At 41.4% G+C, this 19,234-nt stretch overlaps 2 protein-coding genes across 5 annotated transcripts in view; one reads left to right on the top strand and one right to left on the bottom strand.

The window, feature by feature from the left end:
• shep (alan shepard) overlaps nucleotides 1-19,234 on the top strand; it is a 156,209-nt gene that overhangs the window by 48,748 nt on the left and 88,227 nt on the right. The window lies entirely within an intron of this gene.
• LOC135434796 (uncharacterized) lies at nucleotides 7,363-9,408 on the bottom strand. The gene is made up of 2 exons (XM_064691509.1): nucleotides 9,227-9,408; nucleotides 7,363-9,164 (listed from the first exon to the last, which is right to left on the bottom strand). Exons 1-2 carry the CDS (start codon nucleotides 9,298-9,300, stop codon nucleotides 7,433-7,435), a joined length of 1,806 nt encoding a protein of 601 aa, XP_064547579.1. The 5' UTR covers nucleotides 9,301-9,408; the 3' UTR covers nucleotides 7,363-7,432.

Genomic DNA, 19,234 nt, shown 5'->3' on the forward strand with positions numbered 1-19,234 from the left:
TTGCGGTTGCTGCTTCAATTTTGTTTATATTTTGGCTTATTTTTATTGGCCGTTCTTTGCTGTGGCTCCTTCAGTTGTTGTTGTTCCTGTTATGTTGCCTTTGGCATTGTTTAGTTTTAGCCGTTTTCTTTGATTGCCTGCCCTGGTTAAATTGATTTGCATTTGCTCTCGTTCTTGTTGTTGTTGTCTGAGTATTGTACAAAAAAATGCAGATCTTTCGATAGTTGAAAATTGTATTTGTTAGCTAGCATCGCCAAATGAAGTCAGGGTTTCGTTTTGGGGGCTATATAAAAGCCGTAGAAGAAGTCACTGCAGTAGCAGCTGCAGCTTAATCAGCAGGTTTTCTCTTTGCATTGATTGGTTTTCTTTAAAATAGAAGCGGGGCAAATAAAACAGCACAAGAAGCTGAGAACAGCTTTAAGATGTGACAGCAAAAGTCTTTAAGCGACAGCGTGCACAGGAAATAAATGTTGGAGCTCCTTAAAGGCTCTAATATTATAAGCATTCTAATATAATCAGCCGCTTATAATTCTCAATTGATTTATGTGTAATGATATGAACCAAGGACAGTTTGACAGCTCGAAGTATCAAGCTTTAATCTCGTAGATTTTCATCTGAAATTTTTATTTGTTAATATGCATTAAATTTTCGATTCGCTAAGTATCGATACTATTTCGTTACGGCAGTTCAGATTCTAATAAAGCCATCCCATATCTACAGGAAAAAGAATTTCAGAGAACATAATTAATAATGGTTGAAAACAAAAACAATATAAACCTTTAATAAAACGTGTGTTAAAAGTTTGCGTTTAGATAACTATCGATAACATTTCGATAGGCTAGTATGTGTGGCAACCTTTTTGATAATTTCTTATGTGTTTCATATATTTATTAAACTGAATATTGCAAATATAATATTTTTTGCAATTCATGCTCACAACTTTCCAAAAAATATGCGTCTTTCGAAGTATTTTCCATATTGGATCCCGTTCGCTCTCCCTACTTCTCACTCTCTCTCTCTCTCTCTCTCTCTCACCTTTTTTCCGTGGCTCTCACTTTTGCTGTTTAATTAATTTAAACATTACATTTTGCTTTTAATATTTCCACATATTCTTAAAGTAGCCCACATGAATGTCCGTTCAGCTAGAGAAGAGTTGAACATTCACAACATTCACAATGACACTGAAAAGCAATCCGCAATCACATGCTGTCATTGGTGTAGTTTCTGTTCTGTGTTCCGTCTGCTCATTTGCATCATTTTGCGGGCATTACAAAGTTAATGACAAAACTTGTGCAACGTCTCCGCTTTCGAGTGCAATACAGCGAATGATTGACCAAAACCGATGCAGGCAATGAGGACACTAACAGCGGCAACGACAACAACAGGAAAAGGGACAACAACAACTACGACAACGGCGACGATGACTGTTTGATGGACAGGACGGTACAGTGAACACTGCTGGACAATGGCATGTTCGCCTCATATGTATAGAGTCCTGCATATCCTGCTTGCATATGTAACTGTTGCCACACCCCCGTTACTGCTCACTTCCTCTCGCTCCCCTTCTCTCTCTCTGTCTCTCTCTCGCAACTCAAAGTCTGCGCTCTGTGTTCTGTGTCCAGCTGAATGACCAAAAGCGGGCGAATGCGAAGTTGCGCTGTGCAAATAGGGAAAAGCAGCTGCAGTTGCCAAGTGGAAAATTTAATTACATGCAAATACCGTTAACTGTTAGAGCGTGTGTGTGTGTGTGTGTGTGTGTGTGTTTGTGTCGGTGAGAGCTGACAGACTCCCCTGTGTCCTGTGCAGGACAATGCTGAACTGTTCTGTTATTGTTGTTTCCTTGCTTAGACCACTTGGCATGGCTCAGTCGCTTGTTTTGTTTAACTCCAGTTATTGTTGTTCTTGGTAGAAAAAACAAACAACAATAACAAAAGGCTACGCCGAACACTAAATACCCTTCTTTGCATGTGGCTTATAAAAGGAAAACCGATTGTTTCTATAGGAGATCAGTGTAGATCGTGATTGTTAGGTTTGTTTATGATATCTTTAATAAAATGAAAGTTTTGAATACAACATATTTTCCTGTATAATAAAGTAGCCGAATGTGATGAAATTTTTTCATATGGAATAAGCATATTGGATCTAGGTTTGTTCAAGAACTATATAAAACAAAGAAAGTGATTGAACTGATTGATCAATCCTGTGGCTATATTATATAGTAGACCAAACCGGTTGATTCCCAAAACTGAGACTTGCTGGCATAAGAGCGCACAGACGGATATGGCTATATCATTATGTGTGTTGATACTGATCAAGAATATATACCAAATATTATATGGCATTGGAGATGTCCATATAATAAAGCAAAGAAGAGAGGGTATAAAATCTACTATTTTTTCATGACAAATTTTCAACATTCACACCAGGGTTTAAAAAAATGTTTTATTTTTCCTGCTCTCACACTTGCACAAATATTTGCGCTTTAGAAAAAGAAGGGAATATATTTTTAAAATTAAATACATTTCCACATTTAATGTTTCATGTGGCTATATAAAATTAATTGCGAATTTTCCTGCATTTTCCAAGACAAAAATAGCTTGCACTGTGCCAGACAAAAATTGCTGCTGTTGCCATTGTAGTTCATTTGGTTGAGTGCGCATCGTTAGCCTTCCATGTCTGTCCCGCTGCGGAGCCCCAAATGCGGGGGGGCGGGGTCGTGACAGACGGCAAGTTTTGTACAAACTTTGATTTTGCCACAAAATCACAAAGTTGTTTATTTGCCAGCCACGAGATGTTGTCCATTGTCGTTGTTGTTGTTGCTTGTTGGTTGTCCTTTATTGTTTAGCCGTGGACGGGGATTTGCATTTGCAACTGTTTTCACATTGTTGTCATTTAGTTTTTGGCCTTCGCTGGCAGCAATTGCAAATTGGATTGCCATTTGAAGTTGACTCTCGAAATTATACAAACAAATCAAAATATCCCACTGAGCTAAGCGCACTTGAATGAGCTCCAACAGGCATGCTATATTAAAACAATATATTTCAATATATATTTCGCAACATATATATTGATTTGCCGCAAATCCAATTGCCAAATAAATAATTTCATTCCTATTTCAAAAGTAGCAAAAAACTTTAGTTTTAAATTTAAATTTTAAAATATAAACTGTCTCGTGCCAAGAGCTGACGCATCGATCCATTGTCTGATCCCAGCCGGAATTGAGCTTAATTCTGGAGCGGAAATGGTTGCCTATCGCTTAGCTTTAACATTAGTTCATACCAACTACTTGGCGTTTTTTCTCCGAGCTGTACTGTTTCCCTCTTCCAAGTTCTGCGTACAGATTTTTAAGTGCATTTTTCTAATTAGTTCAAGCTAAAACTACTTATCACCTTCTGTGCCTGCCTCTTCCTAGAAACACAAGCTGCACAACAATTGCCGCAACTTGGAAATTCCTATCCGTCAAGGCCTCGCTCAGGCCTACTCCATTCAACCAGCTGCCTGGCAACTGCACTGGCAGACACACTGCGTATGCGTAATATTTTGCAGAAATCAACTCGAAATTGCTGAGTGTTGCCTTAGCTGCAAATGAAATTGCAGTTTGCTATCGATTTGCATTTTTAGCTCTTGGCTTGCATTTCACATGCAACAAAGGCAAACATAAGCCATGGCACGCCCACTTGTGTGCATGTGTGTGCGTGTGTGTGTAGGCGTAAAGCCGCTCAATCAATTAGTCAAAAGTTCATATTTTACGCCCAAGTGCACTAATTTGACTTCGAGCTGCTTTGGCAGTTGGGCAAGTGGGCGGCACTGGGCTTGAGAGTGTATGGGGGGTAGATGGGGTGGGGATGGGGGCAGTTATTGCTGGCATCGGTTCGCTTGTCGTTTGTTTTATTAACATGGCAACTCAAGTCCCACAGCGCGCACGGGCCTGGGTTAGGTTGGCTAGTTAGGCACTCAAAACTGGCCATTACTCATATGAGTGGCAACCAGGACGATAGGCTCCAATTCAGGAATGTGGCAGCCGGGCAGCCAGCCAGCCAGCTAGCCAGCCAGCCCGTCCAGCGTTGGCTGACAATTAATCACTTTGTTATACGCCCACAACAACCCACCGCCCCGCCGCCCCGTCAATCATTAATTTATCAGGTGCACTTAGCACGAAAATTGCGCCAACTACAAATACAGAAACGCCCCGCCAGTTCAGCTCCTGCGCAGCCCCCCTTATGCTGGACTATCTCTCTCTCTCTCTGTCTCTTTGTGGCCGTGTGTTTGTATTTGCGTAGCAGGTGCAGTGACCAGTGTCCCGTGTCCTTTTGTTTGGCCCGGCCCGGCCCGGTCCGGCCGTGGTTCGGTCTGCTGCTTTTTCTAGGTTTCATTTGGTTGTTGCTGTTGACATGTGACGCCGTCCTGGCAGCTCGTCCTGGTCATGCAATCCGCAGCGCTGCACTAACCAAACCAATCAAATTGACATACTCCTCCCGCTGCCAGCCCCAGCTGTAATTACCGCACACTGGTTAGCCACTGTGTGACTGACCGGGTGGGTGGGGCTTGGGGCGTGCCCAGAAATATGCATTTAATACTTAAAAACTACAAATTAATTGGTCCAACACTTTTACAGCATGGCCATATATTTACACAAAAATTAAAAATTAATAAAGCACATCGAGGCAAACGCGAAAAAAGGCAGCAAAAAATCCGTTTGAAATTCTTTGGTTTTTCTTTTTGGTTTTTGTTGGCTTGTTTTAATGTGCTTTTTGATTAAATTTTAATTGTATATTTTGCTGTGCGTGGCGGCAAAAAATGCACACATTTAAAATTGCATAATGGAATTTGTATTGCTCGTTATGGTCGTTTATGAAATGTTTGATTTTTTTCCATTTATTTTTCCCCCTTTTTAATTCAACGTTTAACTACATTTTTCTCGCTTTCCTGGTTTCATTGCAGGTAAGTTGATCCGACGTTTATGATGGGTAAGCGATATGACAATTGGCCGGGCTTTTTAAAGTTTTGTGGATATAGAGGAGATTGTGGCGTAAGAGTTGTGCGCTTAATTGGTTATACATATGTTAAGATTGTGTAGGGAATTGTGGAAAATATAGAATGTGTGGTTTGTCTAAATGAGTCAAGGAACGCTAACAAGAGTATAGTTATATGTATTTCAGTTAATCATTAATTAACCTAAAAGCTTGAATAACCTTTCAAACATTGATTTACCTAACGTAATTACGTGTTATTACTCACGGATTTGCAAAATTCCAAAAGCTTACAATTAAAATACAATTTACTACAGTTAAATATTCTCCCAGCGCAAATATTGTAAAGCTTTAATACACTTTCGAAGCTCGCCGATAGCTTTCGCTTGATAGTATTCAATTCAGACCTTTTCATAACAATTAAACTCTTTTTAAAAGAGGCTCGAAGATTACAGAAAATATATACTCATATATTTACTTTTAATCGCACAGCGCAATTAATGTCGATTAAATCTTCAATAAGCTTTCAAAGATCCTCAAAGCTCGCTAAAAGCTGTTGTGTGCTTGATAGCTTTTAATTCAAACTTTTGTTAATAATAAAACACTCTTAAAAAAAGGCTTCAAGGAGTAAAGAAGACATCTTCGTATATATTTCAGTCTTGTCCCAATCGCACAGCCAAATTAATGTAGCCCAAAGCTTTAACACCCTTTCAAAGCTCGGCAGATGCTCGCTGAAAGCTTTTGCATGCTTTTACAGCCGTTTATGCTAGCTTTAATTCTATACAATACTTGAGCTCTGCTCATTGCATATGATAACATTAAAGTAGTAGAAAAACTTTACGTTTATTCATATCTAAAATTCAATCAGTTAAATAAATTATTTTATGTTTTAACACTTAAACGTGCACCTAGCAAATCTAATGCCCAACAAGAACAACAATAACAAAAACCAAGAAAAAAGTAAAGGAGGAGAAAAACCTTTTTAAATCGTATCGCGACTGACGTGTTTCTTGTCATGTCTTTAGCAGGGCCCAAGTTGTCGTCTCTATTATCTTATGCAGGCCTGGCAGGTGGTGCCACTACACCACCGACAAGACCACATCGACAGAGCTTACACTTGCCACACACACACATACACACACACACTCACACAACCGCACACACACACACACATACCCTTACACTCACATTTGTTGATGTCGAAAAATGCAATTTTTAAATTTCCATTAATTTCGCGCTGTCGACTTTTGTTAAATGTCACTTGTGAATTCAAAGCGTTGCATTGAAGACAGGCCAACTGGCGAAGGCGGACAGCAGCAGAGGGCGTGGCAGCTATTGCTATTGTTGTGCGGGCTGTGAAAAATGCAAGCGACCAGCAGAGGCAACAACAATGCCTGCAACCAGGCGAATAACGTTGCCCAGGTGAAGGCTGCAGAAGATGCCACCATCTAAGTGACTGACTGACTGACTGATGTGAGTGTGTGAGGGTGTGTGTGTGGAGTGGCTGCTGTGGCACCTGCAACTGCACTTGCCGAACCCTAGCCAGACAGCGTGCCTCCAGGCAAGAGGCAAAACCGGCAGCAACTAACAAACGATTCTTTTCCTTTTCTTCTCGTTTATCTCTTTCTTTTTTGTTCCCTTTTAATGACATACATGAACAAGGCGTGGACTTGTGTCTGCTAGGACACTTATGCACCCCGCCTGCCCCGACCCGCTTCGTGACGTCCCGCTGTCAGGTGCCCATATCATAGGGTCTTCCGTCAAGGAGCGTAGTACTATTTTAGTCGCCTTCACTTGATGCTGAACAAGCGAACTTACACGACAACGTGACATTTAATTCAAAATGTTTCGTTTTCTTTTTCGCTTTTTTTTTTGCTTGTTAACAAAGAGTAAAAAATACCCAGCGAACCGGTTGACTAGGGAGGGTAGAGTGAGCAGCTGTAAGTGATAATTTTGCGCTTAAACCAAAATATATGTGTATAAATATATATGCATTGAAGATGCATGGACGTTGGCCTTTGGCCAGGCGAATTGCCATCTAATAAAATACGTAATCGACTTTGGATTTTAACGTTTCCTTGTGAACTCAAGTTATGCAATGAGGCAGCTGTTTTTGCCGCTCACAAATTAAAAATTTAAAAGTAAAAGTCTGCATATAAATGAGCAGCTTTTACTTTAAATTTACCACAAAATTTTGACTCGATATCGATTCTACATCGACTATCGGTTATCTTAGCTGTTCTCAATGCTGCTATCGATACATGTATATATATCGATCGAAAAAGTCGCTACTCTGGTCTGAATTTCATAAAACTAATGGAAATGATCGATTAGTTATCGATAGCTACCATTGTCTTGGCTAATATCGATCGATAGCTTTACAGATTTAAAATTCCACCAAAAAACTTAACTTAAATTTATTGATCCAAATGTGAAAATCATATAAACAAGCCCATAAGTGTTTAGTCGTCTTCGTCCTCATCTTCGCCAGCCTCGCCTGGTTCCGCCTCGCCGCCTTCTTCCTCCTCGACCATCTCCTCGGATGAGCTGACCTCCTCGATAGGCTCGATGTCGGATGCCAAATCCTCTTCGTAATCACTAATTGCGCCCAGCTCCTCCAAGCACTTGTCGTAGTTCTCATCGAAGCGTATGTTCTCGTTGAGCGAAGCCACCTCCACGTCCTGGTCAGGTGGCAGCAGCATCGGCGCCGTGCCCGGTGGGCATTCGGTGATGTTGCGTATTCTCAGTGTGTGTATGTGAAAGATAGCCGAACGATTCGATTCGAGCAGCACCTGGTGAAAGACGCTCAACAGGCGATCCATATTGCCAAACATGCGCACCGAGGCGCTCTTCGGATCTTCGCCCTCCTCGAGTATGCGGCCCACAATGTGATGGCGATAGGGATCCATTAGATAGATAAAGTCGCCCTTCTTCCACAGCGAGTACATTTGATTGTTGATCTGAAATATGATGTAATCGTTCTCATCTAGCGCCTTCTCCAGCATCAGATGGAAATCATTGTACTTGTACATGGGCACACATTTCCACCAGCCCTCGTAGACGTTCGGTGTGAGCAGCACCTCGGCCACAAATTGACCCATGCGAATCTGGCGCGGAAAGGTATCCAAGTCCATGGGCTGATTAATGTCCGTGCACGGTTCCCAACAGTTCTTGCACATGTTGACGCCATAGCAAATTACCTTATCGTAGGTCTTCATATCCCACGTGGCCGGATGATCGATTTTGGAGGCCAATGCGGTGGCCACAGACACGGGCAAGGCGCTGCGATTACGCAGTGCATCCTTCGGATTCAGTGTCAAATGCAGATTCGACTTTAGGTAGCCATAATCCGAGGCAATGACATCGAACTCGCTCATGCGCGGCCCAAACTCACGCTCCTGACTGCGTCCCTCGGCGCCGGGTGTCACCAGCCGTATAACCAAAATATCGCGCAGCTTAAACGTGTCCGACTTCTCCAGATTGCTCTCCTCCTTTAGTAGATGTATGACATTGTCTAGGGAACGCATGGCCAGCAGCATGGGATAGCCGCCATCATGATTGGATTTCAATGTATCCTTATCGCGTCCATTCAAATCGAGCACCATCCAAACTCCCGTATCCTTCCATATCAGCAAATACCAATTCGGTGTCCAGAATACGGCCGACTTGTGGCGCTTAAAGAAGGCGGTCAAGATGCGGCGCAAGTTGCCTATTTTATTGCTAACTCCATACAACTCGAAGGGTGCATCCAATTCGAGAGCAAATTCAATATCATTGATTTTAAAATGACGTGTTACCATCTGTTCGGTATCATCGTATACCTCCGGATATCGATTGAAATTGGGCTCATCCATGCCCTCCGAGTCGCTGAACAGCACCTGACCCTCGACGACAATCTGATCGATCAGCTCCGTTGTCCATTCGGTGCGCCTGGTAAAATATGTGGTCGCAAATGCCTTCAGATTGCCCGCATAACGAATGGCCTCCGAGTTCGGTGCGCCCGCCTTTGTTGCCGTCGAACCGAATATGGTGCCCAGCGGAAAGCCCAAGGATTTGTCGATAAACTTGCGGCGCGAGCGTCCGCATTCCTTGGGATCGAAGGGTCGTATATAGGGATCATCGTGGACGCCATAGATGCGACAATGCTCGTGACAGCACGGATCTCTTTCATAATACCGAACAGATTTCGAGAAGCTGAAAATAACCACAAAAATTGTACATCATCGGGAATTGGGTCTTTTGAGTGTTTCTCTTACGTGGGTTCACAGCGTACGGTCTTTGGTGGTGGACAGCCGCAGGCGCCTCCTTTACTGCGTTTCTTAGCTGCCATTTCAGAAAATCACTTAGAAAATTTTAGCTTTTCTCAATTTTATGCACATACAAAAATTTCAAGCACGTTCAACAGCCTGTGTGTCAACTAACGAATGGAATATACAAGTTTTATTTTTGAAAATGTTTAAGAAACTCAAAAATGACTGTAAAAAACATGCCTAGTAGATCAGATGTTATATGTAGCTGCAACTTGGGAGAAAGTAAAGCTGGGGTTGTTTAAAAACCTAAAGGCTAAGAGAATCTAAATGGTTTCTCAAAATCAATAACAATTTTGTTATGCTGATCAAAACAGGTTCACAGTCTTGTCAGTTCCCATAGACTACGATATATGCTCGAAAAAGTATCGCTATATATTGATACACAATACTACAAATTAAATTAAATTTAATTTATTCAAAAATAGAATAAAATAAATATACATGTTCCAATCGTTCCAAGCATAAATTGGTTGCGAATTTTTGCCACCTCAGGCTAGAAAATTTGAGAACTTTAAAACAAAAATACTAAAAAATAGTAGTTATTTTAAATTCTGTACGAATCTAATTTCTGAGCTTTCATTGCATTGTTTTTACTTTAATTATATCAACATGATTTAATTAGAGTCCTGCTTCGAAGCTGCCAGAGCTGAAAACTCGGGTACATTTTGCTAAAATCAGCCATTTGTGGCTATGGAGTGCACCTGCAGCTGTTCCGCAACACCTGTGCGTTGCCGCCTAGTCATTAAATTACTGCGTAGAGCTGTGCTTAAGATATGCTGCATCCCGTTCCAGTTGGCACTTGTTTTCATTACACAAATTGCGCTGAATCCCAACAAAAATTTCATTTACCGCATACGTATGGCAAACTTATGATAATTTTTGCGGCTCTTGAAGCAGACGGGGAGCATACTTACCGAGAGTCTAGAGAGAGATAGAGAGAGATAGAGAGAGATAGAGAGAGAGAGAGAGAAATTGAGCTTTGAGTTTTACGACAGAGGAAAGTTAATTTCTTAGCGCAACTGTGGCGCACAGTGGCAACTAACAGTTAACAGCCAGGCCAGATAACACGAGACAACAACAGTTAAATGTAATTGGAAAGCTCATCAAGTGCCGTTGTGCCTGCTCATCATTGTTGTTGTTGTAGTTGTTGTGGTTGTTGCTGCCACTTCACCTGTGCAGAGAAGTATGCAAAAGAATTTTGGTTGGTTTATTTTTGCGGTTTATTGAAAACGAGCCACACGCTGCGTATACGTAACGTGCTGTCAATCTCTGGAAACTCTGCTTAGCTAAGCTGCTTTGCAACCAACCTGTGGTTGGGCAGCTTGTGCAACACCCCGCCTGACGACAGTTACCAAACCCCACGCCCCTTTATTTACGAGCTGGCGCTTTATTGTCCTTTTGTTTTTGGCTGCCAGCCACGTAATTGGCTTAGTCAGTGAGTGTATAACAAGTCAGGTGGGGGTGGGTGCAGCATGCAGTCAGCCATTGCCATTAACAATTTCCCGTGTGTGCGTGTGTGTGCATGTGTGTGTGTGTGTGCGGTTTTATTTCGTGTCATCCAATCAGTCGCGATACGAGGTACTTCAGTCACATGCGCAGATTGATTCCCCGAGCTGCCATCAAAGCCGTATTCGACTTCATTTTTGTTAAGCTTTTTTTTTTTTTTTTGTTTCCTGCTTTCAATTTATTTGCTGCTCTTTTAGCTGTTTTCTGGCCATTTGTTTAGCCCGCTTGGCCGCCAATCGTTTCTTTGGCATTGCGCAATAAATTTACACAAAATCGTAAATTTTAAACACTTCATTTAACAGCGCCAAAAACACGAAACGAAGTGAAATGAAATGAAATCGCTTAACGATTATCGCCCACGACAAGGCGCTGGCAACTTATCGCTGTAAGTGTCTATGTGTGTGTGTAAATTCTTAGCCTGTAACCACCAAATGCCCCAAGTGCTGCTCACTGGTCGCTGGCGTCAGAGTTTTTTTTTTCCCATTTTCTTTTCATTTTTCGCTGGGCAATTCCCTGGAAAGACCAGCTAAATTTTTTGGTTGCAACAAAAGTGCACTTCCATTTACGGCTTTGCCCATGAATTTCCACGAATGTTACCAACAGCAAATGCCTTCCCCTCCCCACTCTCTTTCTCTTTCTCTCGCAACCACTAAGACCCTTCGACAGGCAAACCAACCTGCAGCATGTCCTGCAATCCCTTCTGCCCGCCGCCCGCTCGGCCTGCCTGTCTGTCTGTCTGGTTCAGTGCTCAATAATGATTTCCATTGCGAATTATTTGCATTTCCCCGAACTCATTATGCTTGCATTGTAAAATTCGCTTCGACTCTGGCTTCGACTCCTACTCTGATTGTGCTCTGCGCCCTGCTCTTGGCCTCCACCTGCCTTGCTTCTGCATGCCATTTCTCTGGGCAGTTCAAAAATGCCAAAGTTCTTTTGTGTTTAGCCCAACGTTGATTTAATGCGGTTGCAATGTTGCTTAAATTCTTGATTGGATATGAACGTGGCTCTTGGACTTGGCAAGCTGTTGCAAGGGGGGCGTCTCTTGTGTGGCATGCAGCTTACAAAAACCTGAAAAGTTATTGGCAAATAATGTTAATCTTTTTGACTGCCAGTAGATTTCGTAGAGAATTTTATGTTAATTGTAGAAGCAGCTGAAAATATTTAGCATAAGTTTTGTATGTACTGCCTTAATTCTGTGAGCTTATATCCCGAACCCCTTGTGCCCCAAATGTATATAACAGGCAGAAGGAAGCATCTCTGACCCTATAAAGTATATATATTCTTCATCAGCATCAATAGCCGAGTCGATTTAGACATGTCCCTCCGTCTGTCTGTCCGTATGTGTGAACGATTCAATGTCAGAACCTATAAAAAGCTTTACTGAACTCTGTTAACAGTTAACTGAGCGCTGTTAAAATAATGTTACTCAAATGGCTCTGTTACGCTGGCGCTGTTAACCTGATGCTTATAAAGTTAGAGCTGTTAATGTGACGCTGTTGAAGAGATAACACAATCACGAAGATATAAAATAAAAACTATAGAATGCCTCTTAATTCCAGATTTCAGAATGATGTCAAAAACAAATAGTTCATATTTAGTTACAGGTTAAATAAAGCAACTTATGTGTGCAAGTAACCTTCGACCACAGTATATCCTTTTATAGTTAAAAATCGCTTCTACACATTTATATTTAAGTAAAAGTGCGCCGTTAAGCTGCTTTAAGAGTTTATTTGTCTTTATATCCAAGCATATTTTGTGGCTCGTTTCTGACCATCTTTAAGCCAATTTGACATATTTGCTTAACTGATAAAATGATTTCAGTCTTATTTCGTTTCATTCTACTGTTGAAATGCTATTAACGTTTCTCCATGCTGCAAAATAAATGCAATCATTTATGTATATTTACGTAAAATTGTGATGGAAATATCATCTTAACATTGGACAGGCCAAAATTGTTTTGCGCTCTCGCTCTCCCACCCTCTCTCGCTTCCTCCCACTCATTCGCTGCTGCATTTTCATTTTATTTCGTTTCATTGCGTTTCATTTCGTTTCGTTGCGTTGCGCCTCGTTTCGTTTATTACATGTCAAGCGTCAATGAATGTCAGTTTGACAGTTCATAAGACAAATACGACAATGGGTGTGGTGTGAGTGCCAGGACGTACCTGTTTTCACACACACACACATTCGCATACATTGCTGGAGGAGGGGGTGCTGTTGGTGCCGGCTCTTGTGACAGCCAGGTAACATTTGCGGACATTAACGTCAACGTGCAGCGACTGCGTCGGCATGCCATATATGAGAGACGTGCCCAGGCCACGAACACCTCCTCCAACCACACATTCCCACACACACGCACACACACTCACTTCAAGCGCGTATCCTGTGGAGCAGACGCCGCTTGCATCTTGAATAATGTGTAAATGTGAGGCAGCCGCAGCCGCAGCTGAAGATTGGCAATTCTTGAGTACGTGTAAGTGGCCTAAGGATGTTGCATGCGGCCGCTGCTGTTGCTGCTGCTGCCACAGCTCCCGCTGTTGCTGCGGCAGCTGTTGTCCTGTTTTGGCAGGACATGTGCGACGTCGTTTCGGCTGACAACTTATTGCCGCTGGCGCTTGTGCTTTTCTCACTTTAAACAATTCCAAAGCGAATGCTAAAAATTGAAAATCTGATAAATGTGGGAGCAGCTGACGCTCTCTTTAATAGACGCTGTCAATGCTTGAGTGTGTGTGTGTGTGTGTGTGTGTGTTTGAGTGTGATGTGTGCGGCTTGTGGGTGTGGCTGGCATTGACAGCTAGCCAGGAGCAGCAGCTACACACTCACACACACACTTTAAAAACTTTCAACGCATTGTCATAAATCATTTTGCGGCAAACAACTTGCATGGAAGTTGGACATGCCCGTCCAAGCCATCGACCCGATCCCCATACACACATACGATGCCTGCTGTCTTTTGTCAGGGATTTGAAGTGGGCGGCGGCTGTTTGAATTACATGCAGAAATGTCAAAGTTGAGTTCACAAGTTGTTGTTGCCTTTGTTGTCGGTCGCAGCTTGTCATGTTCTGCTTGCTCAGTGCTTCAGCTTGAGCTGCGAAGGACATGGCAGCTGCCGAGATGCTGGACATAAGTCAGGACAGCTACACACACATATATATACCAGGTCAAGTGCTGATGCTTCTGCCTTTTCTTTTTTTCTTTAGCTATTACGCGTTTCTACCTCTATTATTATTATCATCCACAACGTATTTTTATTTTCAATCGGGCAAGAGCTTGTCAGAATAGCCTGACGACGTGTGCGTGCCAGCTCATGTTACGTATACGCTCGCTTTTTTCTCTTTTTCTTATTATTTATTTTTCCTTTTTTTTTTTGCCATACTTAATATGTCTTGTTATTTTTAGACATGATTGTTTTTTTTCGCCCTGGTTTTAGCTATAAAAAGATGTTTTGTACACTTTATAGTTCTTGTTCTGATGCCTGGTTCTTGTTACTTTTTATAGTGGCTGCTGCAAGGGTTTACAATTTCTAGCACTCAATTGCGAACCGGCTGCTGTTGAGCGGTTAGCTCGAGGGGTGGGGAGGGGCAGGGGTTTGAGCAAGGGGGCGGCATTGTGTTTGGCAACATGAGATTTTGATGTAAGCGTGACGCTGCCATATGTGTAAAATGTTTGCCAGTGTTTGAAATGTAACAGCATAGAGGAGGGGGTTGTGCTAGGTTTATATACACATATATTTATATATACACATCTATATGTTAGTGTATATAACGGCACTTTTTGCCATATCCATGACATTAACTTAAAAATATTGCCAACAATTTTGAAGTAGCCTCGTTTGACGTGACTTTGCTTTTGGATGCCACTCGACAGCAGCTGTTGTTAGAATCAAATTTTATATATTTTTTATTAAACTCTATAAACATTTTTGCTTTAGCTTTTGAAGTTCTTATGCCAAGCTCCCATTTCAGTTTAGAGCATTTTGATTAAAAAATTCAGCTTCAAATTGTTTTGGAGACATAAAGCATAAAATATACATTTTTTGAGATAAATGTGATTAAATATAGCTAAATAATAATAATATAAAAAGGAAATACATCATTTCGGTTTGCAAAAAAGGGTTTCTGTTGCTCATAATAAGTATAATAAAAATAATTATAATAATAATAATAATTAAAAGAAAAGTCTATATTATATTTTGTGACACAGGCTCTTTTCGAATAAAAAACGTTAGCAAGTCGATGCAATTATACCTAATCATTATAATAATCGTAACTATTCAGAACATGCGACACATCCCTTATGAAACCCATTAAAAATGCATACATCTTTCTCTACTTGCTGCCTGGTACATGCATCAATACTATATACCCTTATTCCTGCCCCTTCCTTTGTTAATTAAGCAGCCATTTCTCAATTTCTTTCTGCCACAGCAAAAAAAATATGTGTGTCCTGGCTGGGCCAATGTCTGATTACTGGCAAAGACTTCCGTTTTTTAATATTTATAATCCACTGTAATTAAGACAAGAGCCAAGCACCACAAGGGTCGCGAGCAAATAATAAAAAACAAAACCAAAAAACGTAGCAATAATTACCAGCATTTTTATGGCATAGCCACGGCAACAACAACAACAACAACAACAACAGGAACAACAACAACGGCAATAAAGAGTATTATGAAGGATTCATGTTCTGGTTTTACATTTGGATCTAGCGATATATAAAACTGAAAAAGTAACTGCCATGGCATACAAATGCGTAGCCGGAGCGAAATGCGTAATTAGTGGCAGTTAATAACTTTGGCAAACTCTCACACAGCAACCGGCACGGCCACGGCACCACCGCACCACCTGCCCCGCCCCTTGTGGAAGACAGTAAAGCGTCGGTTCGCAGCTTGTTCTGGGGGTGGTGCTTGTTGTAGGCGTGGCTGTGGCATTAACTCAAAACTGAAACTGCAGACGCAGTGGCACGCACTCTTAATTAAATACAAAGTGAAAATGACGCAAAGGCGGTTTGGCTTACAGCTGGGGCTGCTGGGGCGTGGCGCGCAAAAGGTCTCCAGCTTTGACTATAAATTATGCAGGCAAAAAAAACCAAAAAAAAAAAACAAGAAACCGAAAGTATTTTCAGTTGACCTGAAAAACCGCAAGAACAGCACAGAAACCGCAGCATCTCCCCACCTTTGCTGTGACAAAAAGCAGAGTACGCTGAAAAATGCGTCTTAGATTGAGATAAGTTGGCTCCTCCACTTCCAACTACCCTTCCCCCCTCACCCTTCGCTCTGCAGCGCAGCGCGTCTGTGTAATGTCCTTCGTTATTTTTGCACTAATTTGTGGTTTTCCTTTTTGCCTTTTAACGTACAACGAAATTAGCTTCATTATTGTAATTAACTTGGCCCAGACCCGTTGGCAACACACTCACACCCACAAACACTAACAAACACACACACACAGACACACAGCTGCGGGGTGTGTTCCACGTTGGCAGCGGCGCTTTGTTAAATTTAGCAAATTAGTTCGAGTTCAGCAATCAGAACGTTGATTGACTTGATCAAACAGCAACTGAAAATTGGTCTTGGGCCCTGCGGCATAATTGATGTTTAGCTAACCAAAATAGAAGTAAAATTTGTTGATTAACTCAAACCAACTAGCTGATACCCTCTAAGCCCAAAGCTATTTATCTACAATTTATGAGCTACTTTTTTAATATATCTTATAATCTTGGCATGACACACAAAATCAGCTCAATAATATCATCTGCCATCCTGAGCACCCCCTTTTTACCCATTTGCCAGTTGCTGGGTACAACAGAATCGAATCAAATGTCAATGTTGACATTTTTCGTTGATTTTGTGCGCTGTTTAAATAAGTAAACAAACTGTTATTTATATGCTCAAGTATTTGCGTGACCTTTTCTCATTACAAAAAAAAGAGAATAAAATCTAAAAAAAAGTTTCGTTACGCCCGAACATTTTACTTTAGCTGCCCACTCACAAAACTCATTAAAAGTCTTGAGTTTCCAATCAGACAAATGTTAACCTTTGCTCCAATTTGACATTTGATTGCGCTCCCTTCCAGCGCTTGCCATTTCAAACATATGTAGCGTTAAATGTTCCCTGAATGGGGGCCACTTTTTGAGGCGTTCGAGCAAAAATATGTCTTTCATTTTGTTAGCAATTCGCTTTAATGGCAACCCAAATCAAAATTCAATTCGTAAAATACCCCCCTCCCCCCCCACACACACACACACATGCAGAGAGGCTGATGGTCCATGGTCCATGTGTGTGCGTCTCTGTTTCCGTTTCCGATTTGTGTTGCCTGCGCCACGTGGCTGACATGTTAAAAGCCTAAATAATTGCCCACATTTTATTAAAGTGTAGCCCAAAGTCGAAAAAAATGTGTTTTTCTCCAGTGCTCCAAATATTTTTCATATACGCAAAAACCTTAACACAACTTATCTGTTTGCTCGCTCTGTTCTATTAGCTTGCTTGAAACCTTTTTAAATTCTTGTCCAGCAAATAGTTAAGGACTTATCCCAAGAGCCTCTAGCTGCTGCTTGGGCTTTGTTGCTGTATGCGTTGGTGTGTGTGTGTGTGTGTGTGTGAGGGAGGGGCATAATATATGTAAATATGCAGAAATTAACAAAGGGACAGTACGCTTGAATTATGGCTTGTTAAGTGCTTTATAGGTTGCTCTCTTGCCTTCAGTTTTCCTATGCATATTTTAAGGCACATAAATGTTTGCTGGCGTGTGAAATTTAAATGTATATAAGGATTTTATATGTTTGAAGTGCAGAAAAATGTGTTTAAATATTGCGCAGTGGACCCGGAAATTTAAATCAAATAAATTCTTTTAGTGGCATATAACAGAAAATAAAAGGTATATGCTAGTTTTTAAATAACCTGAGATTCAAGCTGCCAGAGTTAATTTCATATCATTTGATGGCCTCTATCTCTCCCCCTTTTCCAATAAAAAGAATACCGACTCAAGACTAAAAGCAAAATACAACATTATATAATCTCTAAAAGCCTGTTAACTTGTGTAAAATTCATGCTTTAAGTATCTGGTATTATTACGCTTTACACAAACTAATAGAAATTATTTAGTTAATTGTCAAATTTTATAATATTTGTGTTCTTAATGCTGCTTGAATTGCTAATTATTTGTCATTTACTGCCTCATTTCTATCCGATGCTTCCTTAATTTCATTTCCAGCAAACTAACTTGAGCCAAGTGTTTATCGTTTATCGTCGTTTCAATTGATGCTTACTTTTCCGTACAGTATTGCATTTCATTCGCCAGCCAGTGGACTGTTGTGTTTACTGGCAACATTTGTTTAGTCTGTTGCGAGTGTTTCGTTTACCTTATTTTGTTTAGGTGGAACTTTATGCCAGAGCAGGCAGCGTGTTGTGTTGAAGACAAAAGCCAATGCCCTGCCATGGCCAGTGTGTGCTCAACGCTCCAGCACTTTGCCACGCGTGTGTTTACAAAAATAATGACAAACAAAGGCAACAGCAGCAACAACAGCAACAACAGCAACAACAACAACAACAACAACAACATTAATCGGAAGCGTTTGCAGCGCATCTCATTGCTGCGATTGCATTTCAATTTTCATTGTACGAATGCGGAGCATCGCAATTACAATCAATTTGTAGCACATAGACTGGGCGTGGCAAGTACTGGCCAGGACACGGATTTACGACAATACGTGAGTGCAATGGGGCAATTGTGTTGGGCCTGGGCTCGATGAGTTGGTTAATTGCCAACAGCGGCAGCAGCTGGCCAAAAAGTTGCATTTCCTGACACGAGCTGGCAACATGACAGCAAGAGAAACGAAAACCACCTGAAAACAACCAATAAACAAACACATGAACTTAAAGCACTTTGCATAGAGCCTGCTTCATTTGTTTTTGCTTTAAATTAATGAATTAAATTGTTTTGCCCTTAAAAGTATGCTACGTTTTATTTTCTTCGCCCGTGTCCCGCCATCTCTTACATTTTCGACGAATTTTCATTGTGTTATTGACAAACAAGCGACATTTTGCGGCTTGCAATTGTCGTCTGCTCGCTGCCTCAGGCAGCAATTCAAACAGCGCCTCTTCCCCTTGCCAACGCCCCCCCTTCTTCCCCCATTCCATGGCTGTCACGCCCTGCCCTGACTGTGTTGCGCATTGGACGTGTTGGGACACCGCTTAATTTCCGGCAATGCGAGTCACGTACGCTTTTCCTGCCTTTATATGCAGTGACATTTTCATTTTGTTTGGCTTTACACACACACACACATACACGAGCGCACACACACACACACAGATACCGACACGTAGCTGCCGCATGTCTTACAAAATGAACAAAATGGCGGCTGAGCTTATCTCGCATGCTGTGTGTGTGTCTGTGTGCTTCTGGCCTTGCATGCAACGCGCCAAAAACTTTTTGTCAACTCATTTTGTTGCAATTT

This window comes from Drosophila montana, unplaced genomic scaffold, assembly GCF_035044405.1.
Source record: "Drosophila montana isolate Dmon_TW-CO22-7 unplaced genomic scaffold, ASM3504440v1 contig_3438_1, whole genome shotgun sequence".
NCBI lineage: Eukaryota > Metazoa > Arthropoda > Insecta > Diptera > Drosophilidae > Drosophila > Drosophila montana.